This window comes from Patella vulgata, chromosome 8, assembly GCF_932274485.2.
Source record: "Patella vulgata chromosome 8, xgPatVulg1.2, whole genome shotgun sequence".
Taxonomy (NCBI): domain Eukaryota; kingdom Metazoa; phylum Mollusca; class Gastropoda; family Patellidae; genus Patella; species Patella vulgata.
The window spans coordinates 43,513,983-43,528,131 of NC_065886.2; the positions used below are offsets into that span (position 1 = coordinate 43,513,983).

Here is a 14,149-nt window from a genome sequence, read left to right on the forward strand (position 1 = left end):
CCACCCTAAATTATTAGAAACATATAATAAAACTTATAATTTTTGCCAAATCACTAAACCCAATTAAACAGTTTACCTTTTTACCTACATCAAATTATAAACATCTTTTGGAATTATTGATAAAAAATATCTATAAGTGAATGATAAAAACTGAACTGACCTGGTCCTGGTGTAGGAGGTAAAATGGTTGTAACAGGTTGAAGTGGCTGACCTTGAAAAGAAAATCAAATCTATAACTTCGCCAGTATGGTAAGTTACAAATTTAGTAAGCTCATTTAAGATACTATAATTAATTAATATATTTGTAAATGACTTATGCATCCTGAAAACGAGGACAAACACCACTGTCTACTACAGAACTTTCATTTCAAAATTTTCTGAGACGGCACACATTCATTGATGTCTTAATGTAAGAACTGGAGAATTCATGTGGAAGAGACGCGAAGAGATTTTTATGGCTGTAGACCTAGTAACTGACAATCAACAAAATCAATATGGACATTTGTTCCTCATTATTACGATTGCTATTGTAATGTATACCTGGTGACAATCATTGTATTAATGAAGTAAAACTTAGGGCGGTTCTATCTTTGCATTCCACCAAAATCTACTTACCTTTTTTAATTCCACAAATCCAATTCCTTATTTTAGAACAATCCTGATCGTTGAATTTTCCGTTTTCCACTTTGATCTCAACACAATTTTCTGCTGTTCCTTGAAAGTCATTGGGTTCATTGTCTGCCCAGCTTGTAAAATCAACAGCTGTCCCATCGCTCCAGGTATATCCTACAGAAGAATTATAACAGTGCATTAAAGTCCCCGAATGTAATGTTACCGAAACATATTCTAGCAAACGTACTGTTACCTAGATCATACTCTAGCAAATCTACTGTTACCCAGACCATACTCTAGCAAGTCTACTGTTACCGAGTTAAAAATTTATACTGTTATCGAGGTCACACTATAGAAATCTACGGTTACCGAGATCATACTCTAGCAAATCTACCGTTATCGAGATCATACTCTAGCAAATGTACTGTTACCTAGATCATACTCTAGCAAATCTACCGTTATCGAGATCATACTCTTGCAAATGTAATGTTACCGAGGTAATACTCTAGCAAGCGCAATGTTACCGAAACACACTCTAGCAAGTGTACTGTTATCGAGATCATACTCTAGCAAATGTAATGTTACCGAGAACTACTCTAGCAAATTTAATGTTACCGGTCTACTCTAGCAAATGTAATGTTACCGAGATCACACTCTAGCAAATGTACTATTACCGAGACCATACTTAAGAAAATAATAACCTAGCAAATTTCATTTCTTGAATCATGTTCTGCACCAGCCAGGTCACAGTTTTGTTTCACTTAATTAGTATCTAATAAAATTCTTTACCGGAAAATATAAGACTCGTGGGCTATATTTGTAGACTATCCGGGTTGTTAGACCTTTTGAAACAAACTTATAAAATCTTGATATTGAAATAACATTATTTCTCTGGGAACAAACTACACAATTATTTACACCATAACACACATGTTAACTAATTAATGTGTTAATATGAATTGTGTGCCAACCTTTTCCCGATAGGTCATTCAATCCGATCCAAAAATGGTCACCTCCGGATCTGAAAAAGAAACATATAAAAAAAGTGTCTAGACATGAATGAATATTTATGTGATCTATTACTCTGTGGAATCTTTACTTAAAGCCCCAGATAGATTGGTTAAGACCATAAATTTACCCCCTCTCTCTTATAATATTGACCACACTTAGAGGCGTTTCATTCAAAAAATTTAAAAAATTAAAATTATGATATGGGACAGTAACTCTGGAACAAAATATTACAAATGACCTTCAAAACAGTTGAAAAAGAATTGTTTTTTTTCAAAAACTGACCTTTTGGGCAATACAAATTTTGGACTGGTGGACATGGGTGACAACAATATACTACCACATAAAATGTGAGCATATGCTACACAAATGAGTAAGACTTACTGTAAAGTAGATGTATATAAATCCTGGAGGTGTGATATATTGTGAAAACTGGCTAATTTAGCTCCTTTAGCTATACAATCATCTTGTGCGTCAGCCCATGTTCTCTGTAGATGCCAGGATACGTTATTTACCTATAGACAGATAGATAGAACTTGTCAAATCATGGTTAAACAATATTACGACACGTTATTTACCTAAAGACAGATAGATAGGACTTGTCTAATCATGGTTAAACATATCACGATACGTTATTTACCTATAGACAGATAGATAGGACTGTTCTAATCATGGTTAAACATATCACGATACGTTATAGATATAATCTTTAAGTGGCATTTAGCGATTGGAAAACACATTAATAGAACACAATTTTTATGGGAAAGAATAAACCAGTGATTGTTTCCCATAAAAATTGTGTTCTATTAACGTTACAGATAGATAGGACTTGTCTAATCATGGTTAAACATATCACGATACGTTATAGATAGATAGGATTTGTCTCATCATGGTTAAACATATCACGATACGTTATTTATAACCAATAACTAAGATCACGATACACAAATTATGACGAGAATGAGCCCTGCAATAAGAAAGGTACTATACTGTCGCGGTTCATTAATAAACAATTATCATATTATAGCAAGGATGACACGCAATAAAAAAAGGTACTACCATGCTAACGCCAATGTCTTCACAAATACATCCCACTCCAATCGCTTACATAACCATTGAAATAAAAAGCAGCCCAACCCCAGCCAATTCCTTTCCTAATTCTATCATAACAGTATTCAGGAATTTTAAAAAAAATATACCATAGCTGTAATCAGCAGCAATTACCATTTACTGCCATAGCAGTTGTTTATTACCAAATTCTACCATAGTTGTATTCAGCAATTACCAAATTCTATCATTACCTGGTAACACCATTCTCCTTCACCTAACCAACCAGTAGGACAAGGTATTAAAGATGGCATCTTTGTAATAGGCATTGGGGTAGTAAACCCAACACGTTGTTTTTCACAGACTGCTGGAGCTAGTGTGGAACAGTTCATATTATACCATAACCCAGCTGTTTTACCAGAACCAAGTGCAACACAATGTCCTTTCTGATCTAAAAACAGGAAACATGGTTTGCTACATCAAAAACAATTTAAATGACCACCCTTCATCAAAATCCTTAAATTCTAAGAGAAACTTAAAGGCTCAATACCACTCTTGTTGTAACTGAATAATATATCCCAATCTTTATTCTGGTCAACAAATTGTACTATTTTAGAATATTTCAATTAATTGATGATACAAATTTCATCTTAACACACTTTATTTAAAAAAATTGAAAAATTCAACATAATGGTTTCAAACGTCTAAAGTAAACCTTTTCAAATGAAACTTCGATTTAAAAATATTTTCGAACCCTCTGGACAAGTAAAATAGGATGTAATGGATAATTTACACAACAGGTAGGACACTTAAACATCTAGTACTTAGATAGAGATATTATTTATTTTCTGGAGCTTTTAAGCCAGCAAGAGTGTTATTGTCCCTTTAAGAATGCAATTTCGTACCGTTATGTTAAATATCTAGAAACTGCATCCTGGTTTCGATAATAAGATTTAATTTTGCCATCCAAGACCATAATTGTTTATAACATTCATAAGACCGGGAACATAAATCTATAGCAATTTGTTAGAAATACAACAAACGATGAATATTGAACATTCTATTGTTTGAGATTTGCAAATTGAAATTAGAATTTTACGATATGGTATATGAACCACAGAACACCGTGTAAAGATACCTACAAGGCGATGAATGAATAAATAGATTTACTTATTATTACTTATATAAAAAAAGTTGTCCATGTATGCTTACCAGGTTTGTGTGGTGCCCAATGAGATAAGGGAATCTTAGCACCACCATCTGAGAATCTGTATACACCACCCTTATCATTATCGTTGACATCCATCCAATAGAAACCTTTCTTTGATCCAAGCTGACTATTTATATACGATGCTTCGTTCCTTTAAAATATCAACACGATCGCAATTTATTATTTCTAGAATTAAAAACATACGTTGCCAGGAAACGAAACGCCACCAGTAGTCAAGTCGTCTAAGTAGTTTCCTTAAAAGGACTAAATAGCTCATACAATTTTAAAAAGAACCAACCTCCCACAAAAAATTGAATATGGTTGATTTATAAACGCATTGAGGTCAGCAAATACCAAAAAAAAATGGAGCGATAAAAAAACTACACGAAATACAAATGGCTAACATTTAATCCAGTTAATGTCAAGATTAACCAACGAGAGTACCACCCTCCCCCATTGGCATCAGGTTTCCAGAACGCGAAATGTAACCCTACACTAAACATGACATCAAGTGAGTATCAATAAGCCGCTGTAAATCCTAAAGTTGGCTTTCCAAGAGTAAGTACTTCTGCCTTAGTGTGTATGAGACATACAGTCACAGTGTACTTCTATGGGGGAAATTTTGAACGGGCAACGCCTTTATGGCATGCTCTTACTTCGAATTCTAACGATCGTGGATTTTTTTACGTACATGTTAATGTGTACAAAGGGTTCCAGTTTTTCGTCCCATCCGATCAACTAGACACCGTCCTTGCCAGGTTATCCGTTATGCACCCATTGACAAGGGGAGCCTAATTGTAATAATCCGGGGACTTTATCGACCAACAACAGGCTCGAACTCCCGGGCCTGCTGGTTAGTGAGCCAGCGACTTACTCACTGAACTACCGCGGCTCCCCATGAAGGTAGATGACAAAACTTATATATGACTATAGAAAGTATAATAAACGCACCAATCATTAATCTGAACCAAAGTACCAGAATAAGATTGACAGACTTTAGCTGCATCTGACCAGCTTCTTGGTTGTGGTACATACAAATAACATGACCATCTGTAACTATCCCAATCCTAAAACATAATATAAACATAAACCTGTATTACCATACATGAACAAATAATATGACCATCTGTAACTATCCGAATCTTACAATATAACATAAAATAACATAAACCGGTATTACCGTACATACACAAATAGCACGCATCTCCAAAACCGTAAATATATAAAGCAATCATGATTTTCTAAAGCCATGTCAATCAATAAAAAGATAGAAGTGAATGAGTTTTAAAAGGCTTGTCAACACCACACTAAGTTTCATTTCGGTGTATTTTATGTGCACGCCAATATTGTTTCGACAATCAGTTGTCTATTTGATCGTGCTTCTTTAAATTCTTAAATGGAATTAGCGGAAATTACTGATAACACAAATTCAGCCAAAGTAAAGCGCAGTCCCTCATAGCTCACTGTATGGTGTATGCCCATCTTTATAAGCCCGACCGAAGCAGAACAGTAGGACGTTAAATCCCATTTCATTTCATTTCATAGGACGAAATTTGTATTTGAGATTACTGGGGTTACTGATGTTCTTGGCTTACCTTACCACAGCCTGGAATAGTTGGCTTTGTTGGTATTACATCCGACGGTTTCTTTTCCATTTCACAAATATATTTCTTTTTAGTATCACAGACTTCATCTTGCCAGCCGCCAGTCTATCAATCATACATAAACCAGATGAAGATAGAGATCAGAGTAGCAGTGACAGAAGATAGAGATCAGAGTAGCAGCGACAGAAGATAGAGATCAGAGTAGCAGTGACAGAAGATAGAGATCAGAGTAGCAGTGACAGAAGATAGAGATCAGAGTAGCAGTGACAGAAGATAGAGATCAGAGTAGCAGCGGCAGAAGATAGAGAACAGAGTAGCAGCGACAGAAGATAGCGATCTGAGTAATAGCGACAGAAGACAGAAATCATAGTAGCAGCGACAGAAGATAGAGATCAGAGTAGCAGTGATAGAAGATAGAGATCAAAGTAGCAGCGGTAGTAGCGATATAAGATAGAAATGAGAGTAGCAGTGACAGCAGATGAGAGTAGCAGTAGCAGAAAATAGAGATGAGAGTAGCAGTAGCAGAAGATAGAGATGAGACTAGCAGTAGCAGAAGATAGAGATGAGAGTAGCAGTGACGTAAGGCAGAGATCAGAGTAGCAGTGACATATGATAGAGATCAAAGTAGCATCGGTAGCAACGACATAAGATAGATATCAGAGTAGCAGCGACAGAAGATAGAGATGAGAGTAGCAGTGACATCAGATTATTACTATTATGTATTTAGTGAAGTGAGCTGCATTAATGGTGTCCCACAAATATCAAAGCGTTTTTTTAGACCTACCTAAAAAACCTTTACACTAATTTACCCAACTTCGGACTACCATAATTGGTCATCGCTGTATGTATGTATTCTAAAACGTAGATGTGAACACATCAAGGGACATTTTAGTTCAGACCTCTTGAATTAATAATTTTAGAATAAAGCACTCTTTCGGGTGGTTATAATTAAATAACATATAATGTTTTATGGACGTTCTGATTAATACCTTATAAGTAAAAGTAACACAGTCTTCTTCTGTTCCTGCAGGATTACTGGGTTGACCCAGATTCCAGTTGGTGTAGAGGACCTCTTCATCATTCGACCACTCAAACATCAACTCATGCTGTAGGTCGTTAAATCCGATCCACATATCAGCTCGTACTAAAATATTGAGATCAAAAATACTTTATTCATGTGTAGTAAAATTAATTTTGACTGTACACAACGGTTCGGTTTTATATAGCGGCCGTGGTAGACGAAGGAGAGAGAAATGGAGTTTAACAGCCACTTGACACATAGGTAATTTCGGGAATAACATATTGTTCAATTTTCTTTCAATAATTCGCTTGCGCGTAGGGGTCTGTAGTAGTGGGAGGAAACCGGGGGAACAGGAGAAAAAACCTATTCCTTGTCACGTACAAACAGGGAATCGAAACCACACCAATTGACTCCATGACAGACCATACCACCCCACGTACAGAGCTGTTTATTAACTGTTAGTGTGCACCTAAAGATTCCCTGACAGTTGGGAGAGAGAGAGAGAGAGAGGGAGAGAGAGGGGGAGAGAGAGAGAGAGAGAGAGGGAGGGGTGTGTTAGGGGGGGGGGGGGGACTTATACATGGTTCAATCCTATTTCAATAATTCGCTTGCGTGTAGGGGTCTTTAGAAGTTGGAGGAAACCGGAGAAAACCACGAGGTTGGCCAGGCAACCCTACTCCTGGTCACCACAACCGGGTCATCGAAAACACGCCAGTTTACCCGATGGCAGACCTTATGATACAACGCGCACACGCTAACCAGTTGCCCCCGCCTCGAACAGTTGGAATTCGGTTAATAGTAGGCGGTAACACAGTTCCTCAATAGTATTACACTCGCTGCAGAGGAAATAACTATATATTGACCTTAGACTGCCGTGGTACTGTGTTGACAAGATGTTAAACCCCATTCCTATGCTATCGAGATATAAATATTTGCAATACTATTTGATATAATTAAAAGTAACATTTCATTTATTGGGGCTTAACGTCTTACGTTTTTGCGCCCACCGGGATAATAAAGACGGACATTCTTGCACTGTGCTATGAGGTAATTTTACCCGGATAGCCGAGTTTCTGTCTATACTCTTCATCGAACTACCATTGGGTTTTGTCGTGCTCACGGTCAACGAGTACACAAGTGGACCGCGGTTTGTTCTCCCATCCGAAAGACTAGGTGTTTTTCCTAGTCAGGCACTCCGTCCTGTGCCACAGACAAGGGGTAGCCAGACTGAAAAATCCCAAGAAACGTTCTCGGCCAAAACCTTGATCGAACGGGGGGGGGGGGGGTCGCTAGTTAATGAACCACCATAACTATTATAGGGGCCTAGTCATCAAGTCTTACCATCTGCTGTTAAACTAGCCACAAAATCTTGTTCATGTGAATCTGATATAGAGACCAGTTCTGCTCCAACAGATAGACAAGCTGCTCTAGCATCAGCCCATGTCTCTATATCTTCTATAACTAGATAACATTTATCATTATAGGACTTCCAGCCAGCTTTACAAACTCGAGTCAATGATGCTACAAGACAAAATAAAATATAAATTATAGTAGTAAGTGCGGCACACAAAAAAACCCAAGACAAGCCTGAGGATAAGTCAAACTACATGGACACTGCAAGAAATAAACACTGGATTACCATTCAGCAAAATAACACGTGCTTAGGTCATCATGGTAATATGGGCACCACAGAATGTCTGCTTTGTTAACTGCCAAATTAAAAATATTTAATTTAAAAATTAATAAGGAACTTTCAATTAGTTTTTCAGAAAGAAGCATCCACGGATCAGAAGGAAAATATCTGGTCTAGAGTGTGGCTCTAAGTTATACTTACATAATCCTGTACTATATATGAAATTATCTATCTCACCACCACACATAAAACGTTTTCTAGGAAAACATGGCACAGAACAATTAAATCCTACACCATATTTACCATAAGAATTACCACAAAAACATTTATCTCCGTTTTGTACCCCAGCATAATGATATCCCTGAAATAAACAACACAAAAACATTTATCTCCAGAATAACGATATCTCTGAAACTATGACACAAAAACATTTATCTCCGTTTTGTACCCCAGCATAATGATATCCCTGAAATAAACAACACAAAAACATTTATCTCCAGAATAACGATATCTCTGAAACTATGACACAAAAACATTTATCTCCGTTTTGTACCCCAGTATAATGATATCCCTCAGATAACAACACAAACGCATCTATCTCCGTTTTGTACTCAAGCATAAAAGTACCTCTGAAATAATAACACAAACGATTTGTTGTAACACGTAGGGGACTTGGTGGCCTACCTTTAAGTAACAATGCTGTATACACATTGGAGGCCACAATCCGGTTTCTGGATCACTTAAAGCTTCAAAAGGTAAATCTCTATCTTCAGCTACATCAGCATAACAACCAATTTTAGTATTTGATGCGGGTCCTGAAATATAATAAGAGAATTTGAACGGAACCTAGATTACTAGACCCTATTGGGCTCTCTTTGAAAAAAAGAAAATGTGTGATGCCACCCGGGCTTCTTTAAATGGTTTTCAGAATATTCAAATTGTCGGACTTTATTTGCATATTTTACAAAACGCCCAAATGTACACAACTGCAACGTTCAGTCCTTTTACTACCAGACTATTCATTGGTTCTTTTATTTTTTTGCTATTGTAGATATATTTATTTTACGTACCTGGACAACCGTAAATTTCCCACCGTAAAGCTATTCTCTTCTGCCAGTCTGTAGGCCATAGCTGGATATACCGGGCTACAATGGGAGCAGGAAGATACTGTTTTCGTACAGATAATGCATCCCAGTTTGCATCGAATAACTGAAAAGTTATGTAAATAGACATACTAGTGAAATAGATCTACAATAGATCTACTAGTGAAATAGATCTATTAGTTAAATGACATGAAATGTGGTTTAACGCATCTTTTCCTGTACCAATCGTGTAATGAGGACGGGGACGGGCAGGCATATGAGGTAAATTTGCCCAGACAGCAACGTTTTTGCTTTCTTTTTCGATTCGCAATTGTACCATGCAAACGACTAAAACCTTTTACCACCAGTCCATTCGTCCTGCACCACAGACAAGGGGGGAAATCCTAAGGATCGAACTAGAGACCTCCTGGCTAGTTAATGCGTGCACTGTACTCACTGAGTGGCTCCTTGACTTTGTGTGGACATAATGTTTCATACTTCAGAAGTACCTAAATGTTGCATATTTTGCTGTTTATTTCTGCTTATGGCTGTGTATTTTCTTTAGCCAAGAAACATGTATTTTATATTCCAAAGCATATCCTTTCTCGACCACAACACCTGTTACCAAATCAACTTGTGTTGTGGAACTGGTTTATCAAATTGATCCAAAATTTGATACGAATATTACATCTAAAAAAACCCCCAAAAAACAAAAAAGAAACCCAAAACACAAAAACAAAGCCAAGTGTTCTAACAATGTTAATTTTGTTTATGACGATAAACTATTTCTTGAATTTGTTTTTTAATCATGTACCACATTGTGAACAAAGAAAGGTTATGAAAATGTCTTCAAAAGAGTTTACAAAGCATTCTCAGACTTAGGTTAAGAATTTACCCCTAACCTTCAATCACTGTTTATTAGAAATATCACTTTGCACATAGTTTCCTGTTGATGTTTTGATACCGGTACATTAAAAAAAAACATAAGTTTTATAAAGGGCTATATTTTAGTTGAAATAATGCAAACAATTTTGAGTAAATTCTTAACTTAGGTCTGGAAATGCTTTGTGAACTCGTTCCTGGCTATTCGAAGTGTAATCAAAACATCTACCTCCGTTATTCATACACCAGTCACCCATATCATGCCCGTAGAAAACGTATTACACTTTCAAAGTAAGAAGACGTATTACTCCAATAAACCCTTTAAAATATATATTTCTAGGATCATTATACTTATATACCACCTGTCTGACAATGGATTTAAGACTTTTCGTTTGCTAAAGTAAAGCTCCAAACCAGTTAAACTATACGTAGTGGCGGGTGTGATGCAGGGTGTGCCCACTCTTTCTGGAACACCTGTTAATGCTGTTGTATATAATGTTTATAATTTAGTATTTACCGTTACATTGTTGCCTATATAATAGAAGTTAAAGTTGATTCCATCATTAGATATACTTAATTTAAACTCTCTGACCCATTCGTTTCTGTCCGGACGACCTTGTGTAGCTATAGCAGTAACTTGTATAGGTTCCCCTAAATCTACCTGAATAAAGATATGACCTGGTTAAAAACATGATCTACCTGAAAAAAGATATGACCTGGTTAAAAACATGATCTACCTGAATAAAGATATGATCTGGTTAAAAACATGATCTACCTGAATAAAGATATGATCTTGTTATAAACATGATCTACCTGAATAAAGATAATTATGGTTAAAAACATTATCTAATATATTGTGAGGAAATGGGGCTAAATGAATGGGTGTGTGATGGGATTAGGTTTGACACCTCGACAACAATATACTTCGGTTATTGTGCATGTAATAGAATCCATCACATAATTCGAATTAAGCGTAGGTAGTAGCGCCGCTATCCGGGAAAATTTTATTCACAGCACACATTTCATTCATGTATTTTGATTCTGCTGTTAACCTGGTGAGAGTTCTAGAACACTGTTACCTGAATATACTGTTTTTTATCATTGTACTGAGCCAACCAACCCGACGCAAGGGCACCCTGGGTATTCGTGTTTAGTCTCGATCTCATAGGACCATGGTCGTTATCATACTGAGAGGACGCTGTTATCTGTTCGTCTGGTATCTTTGAGTTACCGTTGATCAACGGTACATCTTGGCAACCTGAAATAAAATCTGTACTAATTCAATCTGATCAAAATACAGATCTCTATTTCGTTTCGTTTTTTTCTCCATATTTTCGATAACCTACACTACAAGGATATCTGACCAATTGTAGTGGAAGGTCGCGTCAGGTGTTATACGAGCGGCTTTTGACCTTATGACGTCAGACATTGATTAATCAATCAGCTTTGACGTTTCTAGTGGTTTACCCACAGTTCCGTGTAACTCACGCCAAAAACACGCCGTGACAGACCATTTCATTGGCTAATCTCTCACATCATCCAGAACGCGGGTTACATAACAACTCTTCCAGATCCTAGTGTAGTAAAGACAAGTAAAACGGAATTTTGAAGTATAACAAACGAAACGAAATAGGATCTGTGTTTTAATCAGATTGTTACTAATTAGACCTGTTTTTAATTTAGCTAATCAATTGTTCAATCAGTGCTGTTTTTCTATGTTTTGTCAGGCATACAGTTTCTTTACATCCAACACTGACCACAATAAAAGCTAGAGGACTTAATCGTAACCTACTTCACAAGTATTGTTCACGAGCATCTACGGAACTTCTCAAAACTAGTATAACCTACATAATACACACGACTCGTGCAGAATCTTAAAACATCTATTTCTCAACGATGTATACGCAGATATAGTAAAATTATAGCAAGTCGAAACAGACCAGGAGAATTCTAATACCTTTCAATAATCAGTCTTAAAAGGCCCGTTTCACAGTTTTTAGCACCATCTTTTAACGTTATTCTAAATTCTAGGGGTTTAACATCTTCAAATAATATTGTTTACCTTTTGGACAAATGAGGATATCAAGTCTTAAAGCAATAGCACCATTATAGGTTAATGGTAAAATCCTGACTTTATTAGCTTGAAAGTGAGACAGGAACATGTTGGTTACACGTATACTGGTGTTGGTATTTCCTTGAAAAATCTGAAAAAAAGATAAGATTGTATAGTCCAGGGCTCTAGTTTTAGTACTGCTTGCCAATCTTGACTGGTAGACATTGTAATTAACCAACTACAACCTTACCTGGCAGTCAATTTACATGTCATAAAATTAGAACTTCACAGAATTTAACCTTAAAACACAATAAATAAAGAAATAAATAACACAATTAAAGTAGATTTATTATAAAGAAAATGGGTAATGCTAAAAAATGGGTAATGCTGAAAATTATCAAATGCAATGACAAAAACAGTCTGCTAATGTAAGGTTCTAAGGTTCCGAATGGCACATTTTATTTTGTTAAGTGAAATGTTTATAAATTTAGCACATCACTTCTAATGGAAGTGGGAAGCGGGGCGGAGCGGGGGGGGATGGTCTGTCATTTAGTCAACTAGCGTGGGTCTCCTTTTTCTCTCTCTCTCCCAACTTAAAGGATCTCAGCTCTGATTTAGGTCACAATATTTTATTCCATTAGGTTGATCTGATGTGTTATTTCCATTAATGACCGGACAAATTAATTTTTGTTTATCACCGAACAAATCAATATATTAAATCAATTGAAATTGACGTTTTTATTTTGGATTTAATTTACGGTATGTCAGATTTATATCTATACCTTATCCGTACCGTACGGTTCTTGGTAAATATGGAATTTTTTGGTACCATCGTTAATCTGGTAAGATACTTTGTATGACGTCACCCATTCTGCAGCATCTGGATTACCCATTATAGTTACACCACGGATCAATTTTGATCTCTGAAATGTAACCTGGAAAAACAAGTACAACATGAACAACCGCCGGGCATGACGTCATCCTTTCAATAGTATCAAACTGCCAATTGTAGCTAATTACTTTGACGTTAGAGTTCAAACAAGACATTTCTCGACATCTAGCATAACTTTAATTGCTACCAGCTGTGTTCTGACGCCGCATATGCCCTATTCCATGATCTAATGGAACCTCGGCTATGGCCGTACTTGAAGGAACCGTACTTTGGTAAGCTTGCCAAATAATATGTGTTTACCTCATTCCCAATGGTGCGTGTTTACCTCAATCCAAATGATATGTATTTACCTCACTCCATCCAAATGATATGTGTTTACCTCAATCCCAATGGTGCGTGTTTACCTCAATCCATCCAAATGATATGTATTTTCCCCAATCCAAATGATATGTATTTACCTCAATCCAAATGTCTTTGTCAGTAACCTGTGGTTTCCAGCAAGCCGCGGGTTCGTTAGCATTAATAGGAACAAGCCGACTATCGTGAGGTGAATGTTGGGGATCCAAAATACTGGAAGCAGCAAAGCCGGCATCTTGTACAATTAGTGGTCCGCTAACGCCATATTCTGCTCGGCATTCCTCTTCAAAATAAAACAATTTAAAAAATGCAGCTCCAGAAAGTGACTTCGTGACTTACTTTGACTTGGGCTTCTAGTGTCTATCGTACAATCTTACTGGTTTTATTCATTTTATGTTTCCAACTTACATTCTAAATGCTTTATTTCTTGGTATATAAGGAAAATTAAATCTGTATTTTGAACCTAATTCATTCTCTTTCTCTTTTAATATTGCAAACTAAAGGATAGTTACCTTCAATACAGCCGTATATCTCCCACCTCAGTGCAATACCAATATTCCAAGTGACAGGAATAATTTTAATAGATTTAGCTTCTATAGGATATGACAGGAAGTTGGAAAAGGTCGTAATACCATCGCTGTTACCATCAAATATCTAAATAAAAGTTAAACCTATAGATGGTATCCTTAAATGTCATTTGGAAGTAGACGTATAATATTTATAACGTATGAGAGATAGTGAATCCATG

At 36.4% G+C, this 14,149-nt stretch overlaps 1 protein-coding gene across 1 annotated transcript in view; it reads right to left on the reverse strand.

The window, feature by feature from the left end:
- Positions 1-14,149, reverse strand: part of LOC126830395 (uncharacterized) — a 54,932-nt gene that overhangs the window by 11,903 nt on the left and 28,880 nt on the right. Inside the window, exons 17-35 of the mRNA XM_056102896.1 lie at positions 13,914-14,055; positions 13,503-13,684; positions 12,935-13,075; positions 12,162-12,303; positions 11,179-11,369; positions 10,617-10,760; positions 9,206-9,344; positions 8,820-8,950; positions 8,337-8,496; positions 7,844-8,023; positions 6,471-6,625; positions 5,473-5,586; positions 4,829-4,944; positions 3,880-4,028; positions 2,922-3,118; positions 2,005-2,135; positions 1,584-1,633; positions 616-786; positions 161-211 (exon numbers count right to left, since the gene is read on the reverse strand). Of these exons, the coding sequence (XP_055958871.1) occupies positions 161-211; positions 616-786; positions 1,584-1,633; positions 2,005-2,135; positions 2,922-3,118; positions 3,880-4,028; positions 4,829-4,944; positions 5,473-5,586; positions 6,471-6,625; positions 7,844-8,023; positions 8,337-8,496; positions 8,820-8,950; positions 9,206-9,344; positions 10,617-10,760; positions 11,179-11,369; positions 12,162-12,303; positions 12,935-13,075; positions 13,503-13,684; positions 13,914-14,055 (2,686 nt within the window). The remainder of the gene's footprint in view (positions 1-160; positions 212-615; positions 787-1,583; positions 1,634-2,004; positions 2,136-2,921; positions 3,119-3,879; positions 4,029-4,828; positions 4,945-5,472; positions 5,587-6,470; positions 6,626-7,843; positions 8,024-8,336; positions 8,497-8,819; positions 8,951-9,205; positions 9,345-10,616; positions 10,761-11,178; positions 11,370-12,161; positions 12,304-12,934; positions 13,076-13,502; positions 13,685-13,913; positions 14,056-14,149) is intronic.